The sequence below is a fragment of the Athene noctua genome, chromosome 20, assembly GCF_965140245.1.
Source record: "Athene noctua chromosome 20, bAthNoc1.hap1.1, whole genome shotgun sequence".
Classification (NCBI taxonomy): domain Eukaryota; kingdom Metazoa; phylum Chordata; class Aves; order Strigiformes; family Strigidae; genus Athene; species Athene noctua.
In genome coordinates, this window is record NC_134056.1 from 2498011 (window position 1) to 2521583 (window position 23573).

At 42.8% G+C, this 23573-nt stretch overlaps 1 protein-coding gene across 7 annotated transcripts in view; it reads right to left on the minus strand.

Moving 5' to 3' along the window:
- DAB2IP (DAB2 interacting protein) overlaps positions 1-23573 on the minus strand; it is a 207365-nt gene that overhangs the window by 144131 nt on the left and 39661 nt on the right. For 3 of the 7 annotated variants that reach the window (XM_074923652.1, XM_074923655.1, XM_074923651.1), the window contains exon 1: positions 19907-20194. The exons of 2 other annotated variants lie outside the window; for them this stretch is intronic. In XM_074923652.1, the coding sequence (XP_074779753.1) occupies positions 19907-20048 (142 nt within the window). In that variant the 5' untranslated portion in view covers positions 20049-20194. Of the gene's footprint in view, positions 1-19906; positions 20196-23573 lie in introns of those variants that run through there. 2 more of the 7 variants (XM_074923654.1, XM_074923650.1) reach the window with 2 other exon arrangements.

Here is a 23573-nt window from a genome sequence, read left to right on the forward strand (position 1 = left end):
GTCTCAGCCAATGCTGTTCTCGTAACTAGTGTAACTTCGAGGTGCCTTGTTTGCAGTTCTCATCCTCTGCAGTCTGTTTGCCGCCATCAGGTCTTGGCAAGGAGGGTTGTCCCCTAGCAAAGTTGTCCCCTTAGCAAGGTTGTCCCCTTGCCAAAGACTGCCATCACCTGGGATCTGTAAGAAACAACTAATACCTGCAATTCCACTCCACAATTCCTGAGATGTATCTTAAACTATTCCAAAAGGACAGATTGTGAGACGGACTCACAATCACCATGGACTGGGTGAGGTGCCTGTTCAGCAGCATCCTCCTCAGTTGCAGATCCCACCCATAATTCCTCACCAGTGGCCACGTAACCTGTATGAGAGCCAGACAGCCAAAATCAGCCAGTTCATTGCTTTCACAACTTCCAGCCAAGCCTTCTAAAGTCTTGGCCACTTTCTTTGCAGAATGCTGCACTTTGAATCTCAAGGAGGCAATCAAGTCCTTTGGTGTCCTCTCCTTTCATATTAAGGTTCCCACACCATTCCTTTGAACCATTCCTTCTTTTATTTGGACCATCATAAAGAAACTACTTGATTACAGTATTTTGAAAGTGAGTTCAAGATGACAAGACAACTAAAGAAGCTGATTTGCATTTTCTTAATGACCAGAAAAATAAATGTTGTTTAAAGCATTTCTCATAAACACAGCAGGAAAACAGGAATGATGAGATTATGTGAAAAGCAGCTGCAAGAAATTACTTTCCCCAGAGGCCTGCAGCACAGGCACAGAGCTGTGCTCCCCAGCCCAACACACCTCTCGCCGTCAGCACAGAGGAAAGTACTTGCTGCTCCACAGAGGTTACAGCACTACTGACTTGCACCACAGTGGTTTGTCAGACCAATTGTCTCACTTTCTGTAATCTGTCAATCTGCTTCCTCTTTCAACCACACAGGTCAGACCTCCTCAGAGAAAGGGAGAGTGTGCCACAACCCAGGGCTGATTAATATCTGGGTCTGATAGTACTGAAGTTACAAACCGTGCTCTTAAATTCTTACTTCATCATTAAAATATACCCAAAGCAGAGCCAGCAAACACCAGTTTGACCCAGGCCAACATACAGCGATTGGTTAGGACCTAAAGCTTCCTATTATTCTTAAGATAATGGTTCATCAAATGTTTGGAGTCAAATCTGCTTTTTAGCTTAGTTCAAGCACTGGGTGGGTGGCTATCACTGGGTGGGTATCACTGCAGAGGGGAGGTTTTGCAGGAGAGACATTACAAAACTCATTATAAGAAACCAGAAATAACTAGAAGGAGGGTTGGGTGTGGGTGTTTGGGGTGGCAGGGGGGGGAGCTGTTTGTTTTAAAGGGAAGTAAAAATAGCTTACAGGTAAATTAGTAACTCCTAACTGCCAGGAATGTACAGCAGAACAGTTTTGCACAGCGAACAGTATGAATACAGAAAGGCTTGAACTGCCCTTTTTACTTCTTCAAGGCTAGAGGAGAAGTCTTAGGCCGGGCTACTGTGCCTAGAGACTGGCATTAGTGATGTCTGTCATAGCAAGCCTGCAGTAACACCGCGGCAGCCAGCCACCACATAAAAGGTTGCTGTAAGGCAATAATAAAAACACTCTCCGTAGCCACTAGAGGCTGAAAAAGAAATGTCTTCATTTACAGCAGAAGATATTTAGGTTAGCCATTGGAAAAAGTCTTCGCTTGACACGGACGGTTATACATTGGAATTGATCGAACCGAGAGATAAATGTATGTTCAAGCCTATCTTAAACCTTTCTGTGGCAGAGCTCTCCCTGTCAAGAGGGGTTCAGGTACATTGAGCCTCCTTCCCTCCCCTCTTCTGGGGCACACGGATACCAGAAGATGTCCTGAAATCCCTTTCAGCCTTATTTTCTGTGATTTCTGACAAATTTGCCCACTTGTACATAAGACAAGCAAGCTACAAGAGATCAGATTCAGTATCCGACTTCAGCCTTTTCTTCCCAACCTCTAACACATCCTCCTCCTCTCCTGAACTTCCACTCCATTTCTGGCTGGACAGACTCTACAGCGGTTCTCTTGCACCTCTCAAGAGCACAGACTCCAGGGTCCTACATGACATCTGTTATAGACTCACAGTGTGGCCCTTGGATATTTTAATGCTTTTCATCAGATTCACAATTGATAAAAACCTTGAAAACCCCAGGGGAACACTGCAAGGTTTCATTAATTAATGTCTGCCATCCATTTTGTATCCCAAGATAAAGGACTCCAGAATGAGTCAAGCAAGCAGCTAACCGCGGAATGACATTTCCAGAAGCACTTAGTATTATCAGATAACATCCTCACTAGACAGTGAATTCGTCTGTTAGCTTAATACTATCCCTTAGCTCATAGAAATTCCAGGATTATACCTTCATTTGTCCATTTATTTGCTCTACATCAGATTTGATCCGAGGACTTAGACACACAGTATCTCAGGACACTATTTGCTCTCCCAAAGTCCTCAACTTGTTATGAACTTAAAACATGCAAATCTTTCTTTTATGACACAGAGGCCTGAAAATCACTGAAGTAACAGTTTATTAAATGAGGATCATACTGGATCTGAGAACGGACTCCTTAGGTGTAGCGAGGAAAGCCACATTAAGCAGCGATAGAACCTGCAGAAATGGATGCCCGCGAAGGGGCTGGCTTTCTGATTCTCTGCCATTCCACCAGCCTGCAATGCAATACCCAAATAAAGGATGAGCAATAAGAAGTTGTTTAATTACTGTTGGACAGCTGAATCAGGCCCACCTATTACCTGCCCCTTTAGAAACTCTTAAAAATCTCAAAATTGTCCTGGAAAAGGTTCATAAGTCACTCTGAGGAGAACTATGACCATTTTGACAGAAATTCGTCTAGTTTTTTCCTCGTGGTTGATGGCATTTTTCATGTACTTTTCTAAGCTTGCCCAGTGATAACTAAGCATTTCTACTCACACTGTTTTACTTTCACCCTGTAGCACCGTGCTCCTGTGGGCCCTCCCAATTCTTTTTCATGAACATGTACTAAATCTCCCTGTGTCTGCCACAGAGCGACGCTGGGCTGGGGCTCACCCACCTTTATACAACCGCAGGAGCACGAAGAAACAAATAAAAGTGCTTCCTGCTTTTCCAAATATTTAGAGAAGGCTGCAATGTTTTGGGTTTTCCCCAGTGCACGATAAAATCTTCAAAGAGAAACTTCCTTGAAATTATCAACCCCCCTGAAACCTCTCCCACAGCTGGGACATAGCTGGGTCCAAAATGCTGCTTGGTGTGTACTGCACCAGGACTTTTTTTAAGCTGCCATGGTTGAAAGTATCTCATAGAGTTCACTGCCAACAGCACACGGAGCACTGTAAACACTGCACATTAATTTAGGACCTAGGGCTTATGAATATTTCTGAAACTGCTTCTGTACAGTAATAAACACAGTTGATTTGTTAACTAATTCAAAGCATTTGAGTTGACAGAATAATTAATCCTTTACTACACTCTTCCATGCCTGTTCTTCATGCTGTGGAATAGTTACAGAGCAGCGTAGCAATCCCCACCAAGGCTTTCAGGACATCGGCAGCAGAACAGACTGTGAGGAACTCCTGGCACCCCAGCTCTTGTTTAACCCACTCAACTTCTCCGTCGCCTTTGTTGCAACTTCGCTGACACTGCTACAGAGCAGGTCATTACGTGTAACAAACACACAAACAAATATTAATACTGTTTACTTTTCACTTCACAAGTGAGATGTTTTTGCATTTGCATTACCTGCTCTTGTGAATCACAGCTAGTCCGAGAGATCATCAGGATTATGCTCTCATTAGTGGGAATGAAATACATTAACTCCTTCTGTCTGTTCATCTCTCTTCATGTTCTCCCCCTCTCCTGCTCTCCTCTCACACACAATTCCAGGGATCAGCCAGTGGAAGAGACAGTATGAACAACAGCAAAGAGAACCAGCTGGAAGGAATAACTAACAAGCAGGCACTTCCCAGCAAGTTGATTTTTCTGCTATGAAACTTTTTCGACTCCGAACAAGAAAAGGGGGGTAGAATCTGCATGACCATCAGCGAAGTTAGCAACGAGAAAACATCCCCCTCAACTCACCAAAAGGAAGCCGTGCTTGTCAGCAACGCACATGCCATGGCACTCCGAACAAGCCAGGAATAAGAGAAGTAGAGATGATGACTTCATCAGAGGCAGCAAGAAAGAGAAGTATGACTGGAATGCCAGACAAGCCAGCAGCGCTGGGGAGACACGGCAGGAGGCCGGGGTCCTGCACCGTATGACGTGCTTTAAGGAAAGGAGACTTTAGAGGACAATAAAACTTCACCAGATCATCTGGATGCACTGCAGAAAACTTAAAGAGTTCATCAGAGCTGGTGGAAGAGATCCTGCAGGCAGCCCTGGGAGAGGTCAGGCTGGTTCCCCACCTTCGGCAAGGATCTGCCAGCGAGGGTGTGCTCCTCCCTGTCCTGCCCCATTGGCGCAGAGCTTGACATCTCCGGGTGCCCCAGAGCTTACCAGGGTGGAGTTTCTGTGAAACCAGAGGGAACAGGAATTACCGGTCTCCTGCTCATACAATTACATTCCGTGAATTAGTTTTATTGCTTAATGAATTTAGGTGTTATTCCTCTAATTTCTGCATTATCTAATAACTCCTTACTACAAACCCAACGGAGGAGAGGAGGAGGCATATAGTGACAGGAGTGATTTATTTAACATGGCTCACAGTAGCATTTATGAATTAAAAACAATCCCTGGAGAGTGGATATTTGTAGTGTCTGTGTGATTCCAAATACTCAAGAGAGCCTGCAGAAAAATCTACATTTCAGAGAGCTTCAGGTGGCTACAATGAGTCCAGGAAGAAAGACGGATCTTCAGTCTGAATCCAGAGGGGTATTTGGAAGCAGCTGTTAGAACAGTGGCGCTTTTTAAAAGCAGAATATTACCCCAGGAATAAACAATGACGGAAAATAATAAATATTGAGTTGAGGCAACTTTCCCCTTCACGAAGCACGAATAACTTTGAATGGGAAGCTGAAACGCCAAAATGTCTTGATTTCCAGTGGACAGAGGTCAGTTAAGAACGTTAGCCACTGCTAACACTCTCCTCCAGCTCCCACCAGCTGGACTAGAAATACAGCTGCAAGGCCAGTTTCGTTGTTGGATTACCTGGAGAACACATTTTGGAACATATCACCCAATGCCCTGCTGATGCCTCAGTGAATTCCAGTTGATCCCTTACAGCAATATTATACCCATTATGCCACACCAAATTAATTAAAAGGCAAACCTTTATTAGGCAATAAAATTAACTTTTAAATAAAAATGGTCGTGAAGCAAAAGTTTAGGGCAGGTAATGCTGCCCTCTGAAAAATCAGACTCATCTAAAAGCGAAGCTAATGAACACTCTAAGTGGGTAATCTCTAGGCTAATGAACATTTGCATCACCACCACTTTTTATGTTAGAATAAAATCTTTTTTTTTTTGCATCTTAGAATCTCTAGCTTAAATACACTTCTAGAAAGCACAGCAATCCCACTGGCTGTAGCCACAACTCTTCTACATCAGAATCAGCAATTTACTCCCCACTCATTTAATGCTCTAAGCAGAAATAGTCTCGCATTTTCTCATGCTCTCGCTACCTTTTCAGACAATTAAGAATACTGATTACAGAACTACAGGTTGTAAAAAAATTCTCACTTATCTAACCATTTACATACAACATAAAAAAATAAATTGGGAACATTACTTGCCTTTTGTGCTACATTCTGGCACAAAATATTTAGAATTAAACAATTAGAGGTATGCCTATAGCTAGTGCTATCCACAATGACTACACCAAACAGATCCAGCTTCTTATGATTACCTTTGTTTCCCTCACAGATGACTTAAGTGTTACAAACCCCACTATATTCAGCTTAGCAGGGGGAATGCCATCTCTAACTCAACCGTGTCCCTGCCTGGAAGCATAAAAAGACATCTGAAGCACCACTCAGAGCCATACAATCCTCTGCAGCTACAAGGATGCTGGCTGGGACAGCCGTGTGAACCGAAAAGCCTTATTAGAACTGGCTGGAAAACAGAAAACACCACACAGAAAACATCAGACCACGCTGTCTCCTATCAGCTAAAAATGATGACCATCTTCTCTCAAAGCGGGACTAAGATCTTCTGGAAGGGGAGCTTTTTCTTTGTTAAATAATGATTTGAAGTGACATTGACCTTTGCCATAGCACGCTGTGCTCTTTAATGGATCTCATATCATCTCTGTGTCAGGTTCCCGGATATCACGTACTGTGTAGTATTTAATATTCTTCATACCGCTCCTGAGCAAGTGCTATTAATGGCTCTTAAATCTAGCACTGAAAAAAGCTGTGCTATTTTTCTGTGTACTTGATATGTATCCATTCCTCTGTTTTCTCTAATATTACTCAGTAAGAGAATTCTATTCCCAGCAGTACACTGAGATGCTTTTTGATGCATGCAAGCAGAAAAGGGACTTACTGCCCTTTCCTCTTGTCTTTCTGAGGGCTTTGGCTGCTCAGTGTGCTGCCTCTTCCCTCCCGGAAAGCTCAGTTAGGTCTTCCAGCCTTCAAATGGGCAATAACCGGGGTTTGTGTCATCACCCAGCAGTGGGGTACCGGGAGCGTTGCTGTGTTACAGCAGAGATCCAGCTGCCTCACTAGAGGGAGCTGAAGCCCCTTCCCTGGCCAACATAAGCCACAGCACTGGCCCAGCGAGAGGACAAAGGAGGTCTGCTCTGCCTGGAAGAATCTGCTTCTGACACAGATGTGAGGTGGAGGATTTCTCTCTGGTGTTGTTTACTTGCCTGTCTAGTTGACGTTCAGTATCGCTGCTAGTTAAGAGGGCTTTCCCCGTTCTCCTGTACGCTTCTCTGTACCTTTCGCTGCCGTGGAGGGCCATTCCCTGCCCAGCTAGCCAGCCAACACCTCTCCTCTGGCCAGTGCCCACGGCAGATGCTGGCCCTCTCCATGTACTGCCTTCGTTCTTGCAGTTTAGTGAGAGACACCTAGGGCAAATTCTGCCCTCACAGAAGTTGATGGGGAATATATTCTTTACCTGAGGAGAGAGATTAGACGTATTTGTCAAGAAAAAAAAAAAAAAATACTCCCAGAAGGCAAAAAGGAGAGAAAAAAACAGCACAAATGGGAAAGGAAAGCTTAGATAATTCTCAACGTAGGGAGTCTGAAAATATACACACTAACTTCTCTGTACTACAAAAGTGAAGAAACAGATCAGATCCATGTACAAAAGACAGACATAGCTGCAGGTCCCCAGACCTGGTGACAGGGTGGTGACAGGGAGAAAATATAAGGCATCCAGAAAATTAGCCTCCCCTTTCCAAAAATAAATAGCGAATCATGCTGATTGAGCAGCCTTTATTACAAACTCCACTCTACTGTCTGGTATTCTTTAATTAGATATGTGTGTGTATATATATATATATCTATCTATATATATATCGCATTGTTATTCTTTATTTATCAGTCTCTGAAATAAAATATATATGATATTTACCTTTCTTTGGTATGATATCTAGCAAACAAATTCATCTTCTGCTAACAGCATATCATTAGGAGCCTCTCTCCAAGGCAAAACTGAAATCAAGCACAGACTTAAAAAATACATCAGAAAAAGCTGAAATTCTAGCCTGGCTGGGGACCAGATCATGGAGACTGCTAATACCCTGGTTAAACTGGCAAGGATGATAAAGTGAAGCGGAACATCAGCTTCCTCCTATGTGATGATAAAGACAAGCAACATGGAGTCTGGAGAACGAGAAGTCAGCTCTGGGGAGATTTAAATTAGGTTCATCTATCATGCTTAACATTTCTGCGAAGATTCCACCCTGTTACTGTGCTGCTTTCTTGCAGCACTTCATCAGCACGGCTGCTATTCTCAGAGGCAATCCAAGGCAAAGAGAAACTTCTACACCCTCTATGCTCTGTGGCTGCGGATGTGACCGATGGCAGCTACACACACCACCGGGACGGGGCAGGGGGAACACAACCCTCTTCCACTTGAACCTGCCGGGAGCCCCAGTGGCCTGAAGCACCATCGGTGGCCAGGTGGCCCTGCAGACTGCTGGCCCGACACAAGGCAGCCATCGGCACGTGGTGGTGGAGGCCCACAGACACCGGCCAGACGGTCTCAGGCAGCCCTTGGTGAACCTCGCAGCATCCCTGCAGCCGAACGGGCTGGGGAACGGACTGTCCCTGAGCAGCTGAGCCTCCGTCAGGGATTTCAGAGCAGCTCACGCCAGGACTGCCAGGCCTCCCGTTTCATTAAAACTCCTGGGATTGCAAAAGGGAGCTTGAAATCTCACAAGAACAGATTGCGTCGTGGCACGTTGGCCCTCTTTGCTTCCAATTTCAGAGAGAACTAACAAGTATAGAGGCACAGAGTGCCGCAGTGGCAACCCCTGTGAGATGGCACATACACATCTTTTTGTCTCCCATCAGTGAGGTTTGTTTCGCTGGCAAAGTGTTCTTCTGGTTGGTCTGGGGCTTTCTTTATAGTTGACTTGGGCATGTGAACTACAAACCAGAACAGTTTACTCTGTGTGGAGTAGCAGCACAGTACAAAGGAAAACTTCGCACAGTTTAATTACGAGACCATTTTTCCAGTCGTGCATGGTGGCTGCTGTAACAGGTCTGTACTGGCAAAATGCAAATTAAATAAATAAATACTTAATTTATAAGCATGATTCATCAGAGGTTTCATCTTCTACAGCAAAGAAACAGATGTTCTATTGATGGCACTTCATTAGAGAGATAAATGGGGTCACATACATATCTCTATTCACATCCATCTGCATAATAGAGCAAACATTAAGATTTGAAATTCGCAGAGTACATGCAGCTCTTACATCAGCCTGAAAGAGTCTTAATGCCCAGAGCCAATTAATCCAAGTTAGACTGCCTTAACATTGAAGGAACTTAGTATTGTTCAAGAAAGCAGAAGGTTGGGCTATTTAGGATACAGTTTCACTGAAAACACCTAAAGAAGAGTAAGGAATTTTAACTAACTGAATAGCTGTAATTTTTGGTAGCTACTGGACAAAATACAGTATCTCTCCCGATGAAGCAACTCAAAGAACAACAGCATTAAAAACCAGCAGTGACGGGGAAGTCTGAAATCACTGTTTTTCCCCCAGTTACCATGATCAAGGGTTAGGATATCGCTGAAAACGCTTCCTGTCCTTACTACTGTTACTCATACATCTTCCTTATAGCTACGAAGACTCTTTTAAGCAATTGTTTTACATTCCACAATTCCTAGTTGTGGAATGTAAATCCTAATTTATTGTGACTGATACTTCTATTCCCTTTGCTGGTGGGTGGGTATTTCTGCTTCTCTTACACATACATGCTCTGAAAACATACTTGCAGGTGCCAGCCTCACGGGCTCACTTCTTCATTTTCAAGCAAACATTGCCAGAGAAAGAGATAGGAAAGAAAACATTAAAAAGCAGTCATGTTTTCTTGTTGCATCTAAATAATAGTGTGCCACAGATGGACACACAGAAACCACCATTCAAACTACAATATTCCTTTATGCAAGTAACCTACAGCAATCGTGCTAGCTTTGGGATTGTGTTGCCAGGCTTTTTAAAGTGATAGCCACTGTTTACCTACAAACAGAAATGTGTAGCAGATTACAGAAAGGGATCTAGCAGGGCTGGATTCACTTGTACATTCCCCATCATATTTTTGAAGTGGGAGGGAGCGGGAGGATGTTCTTACCTACACTAACACTGACGCATTTTTTTGTCCTAAAAAATATGCAGGGTGTATGTACGGATTCCTCCCTCCACTGCTGAACTGCAGGCACTCCGAGGAGCTATACTCTAGTCCTCCAGCAACACACCGCAACGCTGCAGAACAATTTAGCACATGTTGCAAACAGCATTCACTCTTCCTGGGGAGACTAATGCACTATACCTCACTCTCAGAAATTTTATCTTGGTATTCACCCAAAATTCAGTTGGTCCTAGAAGTAAAGTTATGTAAATGAACATCAAATGTTCTCACTTTAAATTCGCCAGCCAGATCAAAATTTGTTCCCATCTAAGGGTATAAAGGTAATAACTGTTAACCTTTGACTGCTAAAAATGTAAAGGGAAAATATCTTTCATTTAAAATTTGCTCGTTTGGTTACCATGGACACTGCTTAATCATGAAGGATGACTATTACTTGTTCCTATAGTAACCAAGAAGCTTAGGAAGCATCCTGTAATTTAACTCCAGATGCCAAATTTTACAACAGTCCACCTATTACCACATTTGGATACTTCAGAACAAGCTCAGGCTTGATCTCCGACTCTACAAGAAATTCACTGATGCAGAAGTGCTGTAAAAAATCAAAAATGTGAGTACATAATGTACAAAAGAAACTTGCACTTCAAATAAATTGGTTTCTTCAAAAAGAAACATTAAGTTCTCAGCATCTGAGGATTCCTTTCTCAGTGTAAATGTTAATGAAGCAAAACTTTGCCTGTCTTTATTCTTGTCAATGTTTCTCAAAGTCTATACAATTGCAGGGCATGTTTTTTCCCCACAGTGAATGCTTCAACGCTCAACTTAAAATGAACTTCTGAAGTAATGCTGAGTAGCCAGCATTCATAAGCGAAACCTCCGAGAGCAGATCAGGACTCCCAGCCCAGCTCTCAAGAACAAACCTGCACTGAAAACGTGTCCCTCATGCAAGCAAGAAGCAATGGACAGGACAAACCTTCCAAATTCATGCAACCAGTCTGTTGCTCTAGACAGTCTTTTATAGTATTTCTGCTTATTAAAAACAAGCCTAACACTCACCTAGCATTACCCATCGCCGTAAAGCTTTACCTTCAGCACCACCAAAGAAATTTTAGTCAGAAGCTTTGTCTGCCGTAGGTCTGGGGAGATGAGGCTTCCAGAAATTACCTGTGGCTGATGCTGTCTCTTGACCCTCCCCAGCTCTATATTGGATATGGATTCACAGTTGTCAAAAAGCCATCAATTTTTATTTCCAAAGGCGCCTGAGGAAACTTAGTTTAAAAACATGACCCTAAGGCTGAATAAAACAGGGAGATGACTAAGAAAGTTCTGGGGTTTGTGTGCCTTTTTTTTTTTAATGCACATATACACAGACACCCAAGCAATTAATATCTACATTTGCAATATTCTCGGCAGTGTTTAAAAGGAAAGAAAACCACCTTCAGCTAGTGTCTGAGTCGAAAAAAGCAAAACTGATAATGCCCAAATATGGGAAGTGACCCAGCTCGTTCCCCGTCTCTATTGAGAGCAAAGTAAATTAAAGGATTATAGAGTGCCTTCAGTGCAATAACTTAAGGGATTAGTGGCACACTAGAAGACCTTCAAGGGAAATATAGGTTTAAAAGCTTTAAAAGGCAGCTCTGTGTCTAAATTGTTTGGACTGCCACAGCTGTAAGGAGACAAACTTACTCTAATACATAAGCGATCATGAAAAGTCTGCTAAAACCCCTCTAAGCATGCTTTTGGAAGCAATTCTTTTTTGGACTCAGACCAGGGTTTTTAACCTTTTTCTCATTTATTACCTATGGCTTTTAGATAAAAACTCACTCTGTATTACTTGGGAGCAACTCTCCTACTTATTTCCTTTTGGAGTAATCAGCCCCTCTTAGCAATACTGTTAGGGGAAAGTAAGGTTACTATCAGAAGGAAAGGACTTAAAGTAGAGATAAGCAAAAGATGAGCAAAAAGAGACAACAGTCAATCTTCAAGTTGCCTGAAAGTTGCTGGTACAATTTCCAAATTTCTGTCACGGCATTAAATGAGTTGTTGCTTGGATAGTAATTTCCCGAGTTACTCTTAAGAAGTATTGACACAATTTTTTCAAGACTGTTGCTGTATTTAGTTACCTCTTAAAGATGGAAGCTGCTGGGACCATGGGACATTCAGGTATGGGACTGTGGTCAAGATTTTAGAGAAGGAACATGAGAGTCAAAACTCCTGAGTTCTCTTCCTACCTTGGGGCAAAAGGAAGTCTCAGAAAAGAATACAGAGCTACTGGAGTTTGTGCCATTACTCTGTCATTGACCATCCACAGGATTTCCTGCAATTCATCCCCGCACACCTCACTGGTTAAATAAGGATGCATCTACCTAAGGCTTCTTTCAGATCCACAGAGTATTTGCAGTTCTTATAAATGGGCTAAAGAAAATCAAACAATTCTCAAAGGCAGTGTTTTGGTTACGCATGAAGATATTCAGAAGACATTTACTGGTTTGGGTCGTGCCAAGAACAACACAGTGGGCATGCAGCCCACACTAACGGTATCAGCAGACACATACACGTTTCCAGTTGCCCAATTTCATCAAGATTCTGGGTTCTTTCATCAAATCTGCTTCTTTTCAAGCTGTTGATCTGACTTGCAAAGCTCGCTGTCCCTGCCTCAGCCCACATACACAGCTACAGCTGCTCACACTGAATGCAGGTGGCTGTGCTGCCCTGGATGAGCCTTTCCCCACATTCCAAGTTACTCCCTACAGTTCTCCTACCTCTCTTTTCCTTCCTTTCCTTCCCCTACCCCTTTCGCATCTCACTATCAAAACTCCATATCCTGCAAGTCTTAAATCACCTCCTCTGCAACGTTCCTCCTAAAATTTGACAGAGGTTACAGCACATAAAAATCAAAGGAGGGAAATACAGAGCTCTCAAAACCGCAGGATATTGTCATTAAGAGGACAGGTGAAGAGCAATAAACAGTCAGGTCTTACCTCAGCCTGTCAAGAGCAAATGAAGTAACTGTTCCCATAAATCCCAAACATACTCCAAAAACTATCCCATAGATTGTTAACAGCTCGTGTTGGACTTAACATTACGGTTTAACTGCACAGTAGCTCCAGAGACTAAACGGCAGTGCTGACCAGTGGTTACTCACAACATGGCTGATCAGGGAGTCTGCGTCTCTGGAAAGAGAGGCAGTTCCTTCCACTACTAATGATGGCAAAATGGGATGAGGTATTTGTAAATCTTACTTACTACACATGGGGTTTCTAGCTTACTATGCAAATACCGGAAGGGCCAGCACTCCCTGGAGATTCACTCTGGTGTTTCCAATGGCACCAAATGGGAAGTTTTAAAACTTCATTTTTAATCTAGTAGGAATTAACACGTTTGTCACAGAAAATACTAAGTTTGATGTTTCTACATTTCTGACATACTTCTAAAGGAGGTGGTGTAAGAGCAAATTAAGGAGCTTAAGACACTACTGCCACCCTGCTCCTACTGAAGGGTCTAACTAATCTTGGCCTCTACAGACAATACATACACTCTAATTTTTTGTTTATTAAAGGGATATTTAGATTTCTCCATCCATTGTTCTGCTATCAAAACAATTCAAGTATTCCTCCATCATGCACTACTTCCCAAGTTATTAAATTTAGTAGAGATTTTTATTAGACAATTAAGCATTGAACAAATAGAGCAAAGTCTCAGCTGGAGCACTAGTGCTAAAAATAGCATGACTGCCAGTGAATATTTCCTACAAACAGTACAGCTTTAAAAATTTTGCATATCTTTTCTATGGGCATCTGTCAGCCACGCTGTTAAAATTTCAATGAAAAACTGCACAAGTTCTGTGATTAAATAGCAAATGCCACAAAAGAGACTTGAAAAACAAAGCAATGGTCATTGAAAACTGTGAAGCAGGAAGGTCTCCTTTTCCTGACATTTAAAAGATACCACCCTTGGAAAAAAAAAACAACCCTATCACTAATGTTTATTACTGGACTCTCTACTTGCCTGCTTCCAGCCCTTAAACGAAAAAAATTGGTTTTGCAATATTTTTTAGAAAAATGACAGGTATTCTAAGGGACAGGATTTGGATTCTTCAAGAAGTCTCACGTACAGGAGACAGGTGAAGTGTACACATGTACACCTCTGGCTATCCAGAATATAAGGCAAAATAATATAATACAGTAGAACTGTACTATCAACTGGTTACTAAAGTAAATAACTTAAAACTTGTAACTTAAAACTTATAACTTAAAATCAAGTAAATGATAAAGTAAGAACAGGAAGGGTGAGTCTAAGTTTGAAATGACCCCAATGCAGCCCGCTGACACTTGCGAGGGGAAGGTGGCCAAGCAGGGCAGACCACAGAGGAGCCCCAAGGTGCAGTGGCTCCGTCTCGCCTCAGAGACCAGACCGACCAGGCAGACTGACCAGTATCAGGTTATTATGCTCATCTTTCTTTCCAGACTTGATTTCCTACTGACCATACCTCATTCAGTACCAACCACTGGTACAGAAAGATGTGCTGAAAAGACAAAATCACTCATCTTTTCAAATTTTGTAGGATATGAGTCAGAGAACAACGGTAAAACCGGAACACTTTACTCAGATTTCTGCCTGCCAATATAAATACATGCAACGCTTGTATTTGCAAGGGTAACACTGTGTATTTCAAACTTTTACATGCTGATGCAGAACCAGTTTCTTTTAATAAAAAAAATATATTCTTTAGTCATACAGAGCATTAAAATCTGCTAAACGTTTGTCAGATAGATATGTTCTCTCTCAGCAAATTTATTATATAACATTCTAGATGCAACCCAAAAGATCAGAAGCACAACACAGTAACAGAAGCGAGCGTGAAAGAGGATGTTATAGTAACGTGTGCCCTTTACAGGCAGGTGCATAAACGGGCTTCTGGTGCTGGTACTGTATTCACAATGACTTTTAAATTTGTTAAAAATAGAGACCACAGAAATAAAAATCAAGGCTCAGTGGCACATATTGGTTTGGCATGCCAAAGGAAAAAAAAAAAAAACAACAAAAAAAAGCAGCATTGTAATTGTAGGGAGGTGTTCTGTTTGGACAGCACATGACAAATTAATTTTTTGCTTATTTATTCATTAGTTGATTATGGCACTGTTCTTCTGAGATAGATAGGTCTGGTCAATACTGATCTATCAGGAAAGTAGGTTCAGATATGATGCAGGTATTCTAACACCCAGGCCCTTGCCACAGCCAGAACTAAATTAAACTTCATTTAGATAAGCGCAGACAAAAGACACACTGAAGCACACATGCTTTCAGCAATCTGAAAGGCATGTAGCTAAGTGGAAGTCAAAGAAAAGTGAATTGTGGGTCATGAAAAGAAGAAAGTATTGTTTAAGCATTTCGTGTGAATTATTTATTTACAGAACCCTGAATCTTACTTAACAATACAGTGAGAATTTTCAGCAAGGCCAAAATTCCTGATCAAAACGAGGGATCCTTTCTCCCCACAACACCTAACACAGGGCACAGGCACAGCCCTGGGCTACAGGACAGAGTCTTGTGGAGGTGGAAAGGGAGAAGTTCTAGGCAACATTCCTTGTCAAACATCACTTTTTATTAACATGCTGCAAAACAGATCTACAGCTAGAAAAGATTAAAGAGAAGTGTGCGACATTTCAGATAGCTTTAAATATACCAAAACCTCCTTTGTTGCTATGTCATTGTGTTACATGCTGGGACAATTTTCAAGTCTCTGCTTCCCTTGTCCCAAGCGAGTGCCTTAACCTCTAAGGTATTGGCTATTTGGGTATAAGTTGATCTCTCGTTTATCACTTAAAAGGTTTTTATTTCATCAAACAGAGAGAGAAAGACTAAATTCCAGCCGGTTTCAAGAGATGTGCATCTGAATAGCCTGCACTGAGCAAAAAACCAGTCTGACCTTAGCCTCCAAGCTCTCGGTGTTTGGTGTACTAAAATACTGGGTTTTGCTGAAGATCAGTCAGTTTTCTCTTCACAGCAGCCATCAAAGGAAAAGAAGAAGAAAGCCTGTTTAATAAAAATCCTTTTTGTAGAACACCTTGAAAAGCATCTGTGATAAACAGAACTTAGAGCAAGACATTAATGTCCAAGGAGCTGACAGAGGCAGAAGTATCAGGAACACTAAACCTTCAAGATCAGGAACTCCAAATGTTCTCAGATTCTTAGAGCTTTGATGACAACTGATCGCCTACAGAGTTTTACAGAAGAAAGACCTGAAGCCAAAGCTGCATTTGGCTCAGATATGGAACTGTGAACGGAGCACCCGTGAGTAGTTTCTGTGAGCAAACTGAATTTTCAGAACACTTGCCACTGATCCCTGTTCCTTCATTATACCCAGAATTAAGTAGAAACAGAGATACCATGAAGAAAGCCACAGGCCAAAGTACTGCAGTCAGAAGCAGGTGTTGCTTTTATCGATAATTTTCCTTCTATCCTCTCTGCCTCCCAAGTACCTTCCACTACATTAGATGGATCACCTGGTAGCAATCATAATTACTGCCATGATTCCTCATATAGTTACACACATCTCTGAGCTGAACAGATGGTCCAAGGAAGAGAGAGGGTTTCTGCAGTTAGGTTTTTTTAACTAGCTAATGTATACCTGCAGCATGTCCCAAATCTCTGTGGAAAGCAGAGACGGGAGATTTCAGACATTATCATCATTCTAACAAAGATTAACAGCGGGGTGAAACCTGTCTTGTTTATCCGCTATCAAACAGCAATAATTTAAACACGCTGGAGCTATGATCACAGGAGCCTCCTGACAGCATACCTTCCCATTCTGGTCTGATGTGCCCTCCCCATCCGTTTCTTTGTTCTTCACCTACTCTGGCCCTAAACCTCTCCGAGGGACAGACTGACAAACACTCTGAAACACGTGATGAATGTGGTAAAAGCACCAGGTCTAACCAGAGCACTCTAGAATGGAGGATACCATCACACAATCCATCAAATAAGCTGGCTGTCATTGCAAACAGCTGAAAGGCCTGTACCTTTTTCTGAGTGCTACATCAGATTGTCTCCATTTGGAGTCCCGACAGAAAGAAATTCCTTACTTTCCTTAGATACTGGCACAGAAAATGCAAATTCTGTTCACTTCGCCCATCTAAAAACGCGCTCCCACGGAGCTTTCCTGAGGGAGTGGTTCTCTCTTGCTTTGTACCTCAGGAAGCAAGACCAATTTCCCAAACTAGGTCTCGGCTACAGCAGGCACCGCCTGTGACTGCGGCACAGCTGGGCAAGCTCCAAGCCCAGCCTGACTCCCAGGGTTTGTTTGTCCTCGGGCAGGCTGCGCTCCGGGTTTACAAAAGGCCAGCAGGCAGCATTCATGCAGCAGTGCTCATCACAAGGGTGGCACTGCCCCCTCAGGGGGGGGAGTGGGAAGTGGCAGTATATAAGTATATGCTTTTAGACACAACCTCTTCTTTATTCAAAGAGACTGACTGATATAAACTAGAGTGGGCTGGAAGAGGTTCTTTGACTCACAGCAAACGCGTTACAGCTTTGGAACAGGAGCCATGCTGGCAGCAGATGGCAGCACCTGCATCTCATGGGTGCTCACTGTCAGCTCCGGCATCAGGGATTTATCATCCAGGACTGATGCAGCACAAACAGTGAGTGATTCCAGATGGGGAGATGGGGTTGTCTGCCAGCAGAGATCTCCTCCTCCCTGGTAAATGTATAACAACTGCCTGATCCTCAGCAAGTTCCCTGTCCAGAAATATGCTGATAATCTGCTGAAGTGACACACCTCGGAAAAGCTCAACTTGAGGTATCACTGCTCCTCCAGAGAGGGCTGCAGGCTTACCTGGGCTCGGCGGGGATCTGGGCAAAGGGTCCAGAGACTGTAGAGAGCAAAAAAGTTGCTCTTGCATGACCGGGAAACACATGTGTGCCAAACCAGACCATTGCTACTTCCCGTGAAATAACTCCAATACTCCCAAATTCATGGTAGCCGCCCACTAAGGACACCTGATCTTTTAGTATCTTCAGCTAGAGATAGTAAATTACACTGCAGACCAGCATTTGAGAAGGGGACCCTCAGCGCTCTCCTTCAGATTTGAAGGTTTTGGAAATTAACTTCATATCAAACTCCAAAAATCTAGAACCTCATTCTGATTTCTGCATTCTCCGTAGCTCCCACACCCTTCAGTCCCCTGTTCATTAACCTTCCAGTGGGATCAAAACTGCCAAGGAAAGTATTTCTTTTGCTGTATTCTAGCACCTCCTGCTCTCTGTCCAGAGTGGCAGCCAGGGTGCTGGAGCAGCAGGCAGCAACTCCAGGCTCTGGACCAAGCCCTGCCACTGACCTACCTCATGACCTCGCTGTATGGCACTGCCACTGCACAACTTGCTTTCTGCACCTCTTACATAAACAGGTCAAAAATAAAGAGAAAATTCTTAGGCAGATTTGCAAACCCTTTTAAGATCTACAGATAAGCAGAGTTCAACTAGTGCTGAGTATTACGATCCCCCTGGCAGGCAGGGAACCCTGAGACAAGGTGTGACAAACACAAAATACTCAGGGAAGGATCAACAGCAAGATTTCAGTTGGTTTAAATCCAATTTCTTACAAACATTAGGGTTGATTTCCATTTCCATCAACTCTGCCTGCGTCTTCCTTGTGTTGGTTACAAATTACATTGTTAAGTTCATACTGGGTTACCTAAATGAACCTAATACATTCATTGGTCACAGTAACTGAAATGACAGTAAAATAGGCTGAACAGTATACATACACATAAAGGGGGAAAGGAAACTGCTACATTCTTGAGTTTACAAACACTCCTCCCTGACAGGCAAAACAACAAAAAATCATGGAAAGAAAAACACTGTCTGATTAAAGGAAAAGATGAAGCTCAGGGACTGATTTAGCTTCCTATTGTTTTCTCAGTGATGATTCAAAATCCTGAAAAACGTACTGTATGCCAGGAAAAGAAGAGGACATTGCACTAAGCTAAATCGTGTAGTGCTAGAGCCTACTTTACAGTCTGCTTTGTAAATTAGAATTATCTCCAGTGAGACAAGTACAAGCCTGGATTTGCACAAACACCTGATGCAGTGTTGTAGTTGGGCTTTTTATTCGGGCTTTTTATTCACACAGTAACAAAAAAAAAAAAAAAAAAATCTTTCTAATTAATGGCTTTGATTAAACTCAAGACTTTATAAATATGACTGGATTGTCACACCAGAGGCCAAACACAACCCTCTCCTTTCTGAAAAGACAGTTCAACAGCAAAATGACTGAAAGACTCCCGCTTTCTTTGACTATTTTAACGATAGGCATAAGCATCAATAAACATTTATTTCACACTAGAAGAGAAAGCCAGAATAGCTTATTTTAAAAATGCAACTGGGTCAGGAGCTGCCTCAAGTAGAATAAATGGGCTGCATGAGTGAGTATGCCCTAAAGAAACATTACTCTGTGGACCTAACTCCTGCTGATGAGGACAAATAGGCCCTTTTAGAGCAGGATTTTTAAAAGCGCAAAGTGATTTGGGAATACAAGTCCCATAGGTTTCCACAATGCCTCAGGACCACAATCTTTAGGCTCTTTTGAAAATCCTACCCCTAAACTGTACTCAGCTTTGTAATTTCAAAACCCCTGGTGATACTCAGCTCGTGAAGAACAAGAAGTTCTAGCAACGCATCTTTGCATATAGATACCATCTCTTAATCAAGGATTTTCAAATCTCTATAATCACCAATTAGGCCTCCAAACATCTCAGTTAGCTAAAAAAGTAGTTACCTTAATTATACACGCTGAAAAAAACCAGAAGCATGGATAACTGAAAAGACTGGGTTAGTTACAGTTGCACAGGGTGTTACAGCCACTGTAAGGAACAGCACCCAAGCCTGACTCCCCCAGCTGGACTCCAAATTAAACAGTTCTCCCTCCCCACGCGTAACTGCAGCACGACACAAGCAACTGACCTTCTGTAAAGCTCGAAATACGCCTCACAGGGAGCAGGTACGCTTACAAACACTCACACTGGTCATTCTCATCTACAGTAATGAAGCTACCTGTAAGCAACAGCACGTATGTCTTTGCACTGTCAATGAAAGAGAACTGTTGTTGCAATTACCCCTACTAAGCGGCCTGTTCCGGCTCCGGGATCTGCTGCGCTGTCTCTGAAGTCGTGACCTCCGGAGCAGTCGATAGTAGTAAGACGGTCTCCCAGAACTTTTCCTGCTGTTCATTGACATTTTTGTATCTATTTTACACATACACACATGCAGGCACAGGTTCACTCTCCCTTCTGGCAAAGTAGCAACAGTTCCAGCGTTTAATTAACTGGAGGTTGGTTCTTTGGAGTGGAAAGGGAGAGGGGGGAAGAGGAACTCCTCACTTTACACATTTAAAAAGAAAAACAACAAGAAGAAAACATAAAAAAGAGAGAGAGAGGAAAAAAAAGACCGCGGCACCGGAGTACATGTCTCAGCTGAGGGAGGACTTGCAGCAAGCAAGATAAACTGTACTAACAATTCCTGCCCCCAAAAAGATAAGCTTGCTGGAGTTGGAATAGGAAGCCAGAGTTGGCCTGGGCTCTTGAAACGTGAAGAATAGGCTGGAAGAAATCCTGGACTGGATCCTCTCCGCCGGACAGCAACATCTGATCAAACAGTACTGGAAAAAAATCAACAGCTTGCTGCATGAAAACGGCTGGGTAGCCTTAGGGTGCCAGCTAGTTTCTACCTGCCCTGGCCATCAGATCATTTCGGAGATGCAGCTTCGGGCGGCTGGGTCTGCAGCAGAAGGTATCTGCGAAAGACTGCGTTGGGGAAGGGTATAATGATTTCCTGGCCATGGGACACATGTTAATAATCATCATGGAGCAAAAGCCCCGGAAAATAAAGTGAAACTTGAGAGGGGAAAACTTTAATTAGAAGTTGAACGAACAGAGCTCCAGACTCCCCTGGAGGCCCATTTCCTTTCAACATTCAAACTGAGTTATAGCACATCCCACAAATTAGAGAAAGAGCCTATTTACCATTTGGGATCTGATGGCAGTGAAGATTCCGCCTCCGGCTCATATTGCTCAATAAAATTACATTTCAATGGGCAGAATTAACACTTTAAGCCACGGAGGGCAAGAAAAGAGGAGGAAAAAAAAAAAAATTGACTAACCAGATACTAAATGTCACTCCACGTTTACAGTTTTAAGAGGTCAGAATCGAATTGTCCAGAATCCTTCATCTATGCTCCTTCCCTTGCTGGCACAAAAAGCGCTCCGAAGGAAGAGCGATAGACAACATTTCAGAAAACCAGAACGGTGGCCAAGAACTGAACGCGCTGCCACTTCTTCTCACAAGTTGGCAGATAACAGAAAAATCTCACCAGAGTGGGATGAACTGCAAAATGACATTTGCACGATACCTCTCTGTATTGTGTCCTAGTTTTGTCATCTTTCCCAGATATTTGTGCAAATTTATCTTTGTGGTGTCTGTGGAAGCTGCGGGACTAGCCAGGCTTGGCTGAAGATGAGCTATGTTTCCCAGTTAGCAGGAGCTTCTTCAGAAGTTTAAAAGCTTCCCTGGATTATGCTGTGTTCTACCTTCAACTGGCTGACACAATAACAAGCGGCAGAAATGATCAGGCTTTAGCACCTTCATCATGACAGGAGTCCCTTCCCTACCACCAACCATGCACCTTAATTTTAGGATTTCAGAAACGTGTACAGTCATGGAAAACATCAGAATTCTACAAAACCTGTATTTTCTTATTTTAAAAGTGAGTAGTAAACCCCTGATGCTTACATTTAGAGTAAACCCAGCAGAGAAAGGCCCTTCCAGGAGGAAAAAACAAGTCTCGATCTTCAGAGAAGTCCATGCCTGGTTTTGAGGCCACACGTAAGGAATTCAGCACCAGGCTTTGCAGTGCCGGAGCCAATCAAGAGGGCAACGACAAGTTCAGGTCAAGGAGGCAGATCCCAGCTGGACAGCAGAGGCTCCGATGCCTCTGGGAGGGGGATGTTGCACAGGGACATTCCTCTGCTGCTTCCACCCCAAGCACCAGCAGTCACCAAATCTCACATCAGATCCCAGGAAAAAAGGAAAAGGCTTCAGTTACTACACATCTGCCCTCTTCTTGTTATCCAGAATAATGTGGGTTTTTTCATATTTGGGGAGATTAAAAAGGAAACAAACAAACAAACAAAAACTATATTAAAAAAAAAAAACTATTAAAAAACTCCAACTATAACCATTTTCCAGGTGACCAGAGACTCATCCTGTGCAGCTGATTCAATTCACAGAGCTGAGAACATCTAGAAGACAGTGATGGGAAAGTCTGAAAATACTGAGGTTCAGTTAGAGATTTGCTATAGACAAGAAGCCAAATATTCAGGTGTCTCTCTGCACTTTTGTGTCCTCATAAGTGAGCCAGTAGCTCTTAAGAGAATCTTTTCACAATTACATTTTTATCACTAGAAATGTCTTTAAAACAGCCTAGCCAATTTATTTTTCCTTTTGTCATTCCCAACAGCAAAAAAAAAAAAAAAAGGCACGGATAGGAATGAAAGTTTAAACAAAACCACTTAAAAAGCTCACTCAAATTCAGACAATTTCAAAGGGGAAGGTTCGTGTGTTGTTTTTTTGTAATTGGAGCCAGGTGACTCATCCTCAAACCACCTGGGCTGCAGCGAGACACAGGCGCTGCTCATCTCCCAACCACTGTGGGCAGGTGGAAATGATCAGGAGATAGGGGAGGATGGGCCGGCAGTCACTGCGCCTTCACCCACATGTACTTGAGCATCTGTTCCATGTTTAAAGATTTTTATTTTTAATCTAGTACCTTCAGAAATCTCCATACAGGTGACCATAAAACAGGAGAAGTTAATAAGGGACTATAAACTATCATGACAAGAGAAAGCAGCCTTACTATAAAAGCATAAATGGACGGGAGTTTTGTTCAAGTTTCGCCAGCTTGCCTCTGTCCCTCTCACTTCAACAGTGGTTTTGAAGGCTTTAAGTTCTGATGCTACATAGCAGCAGGCAACAAAATGAATGACCCATCTGGGAGGGAATGTGACTGGTCTGGACCTTTCCAATTAATCCAGCACTGCTCTTTTTTTTTCCCTTTCTTTTTTTTTTTTCTTCTTTTTGAACGCCACATCCCGATACAAATGCTCTTTTGTGTATAGCAGAATCTATCACTTGCAAACGTTAGATATATTAACCGCTCTGGAGGAAAGTTGACAACGTTAAAATCTCTATCTCTAAAATAACACATCACAGTCTGGTTGTTCCCTCCAAAACGCAGAAGGACGAGTTCAGTCACAGGCTCTGCTGAATCTCTCAATAAGAGGAGCAAACGGAGCCAAACGTAGCAGTGATTCTGGGGGTATTAACTCCTCCTCCCCAACACCGAACACAAACCTAACCCATGAAATTAAATATCTACCAAGCTGTAACATCTCAGAAAAATATCCAGTTTGATACACGGTTGAGCTTCAGAAAACAATCAGAGCACCCACAGCTGACCTGACATCCCCTGTCATCTACTTCTGTTATCCTGCCATTAAGCCTTCTTAAAACTGGATTTACTTCGCTCCTTTACCAAAACTAACAGCATGTGAATAAATTTTAAATTAGCACCAAAATAAATTCTGGAATGGAGAGCTACACAAACATTGGCTTGTTTGCTTTGACATCAAAAGGAGCAGGCTGTTGCCCGAGGCTTTGCTCAGCTATAGCGGGGCTGCGGGGTCCAGGGCGGCCGACAGAAGCCGTGCCTCCCCAGCGGCTAACACT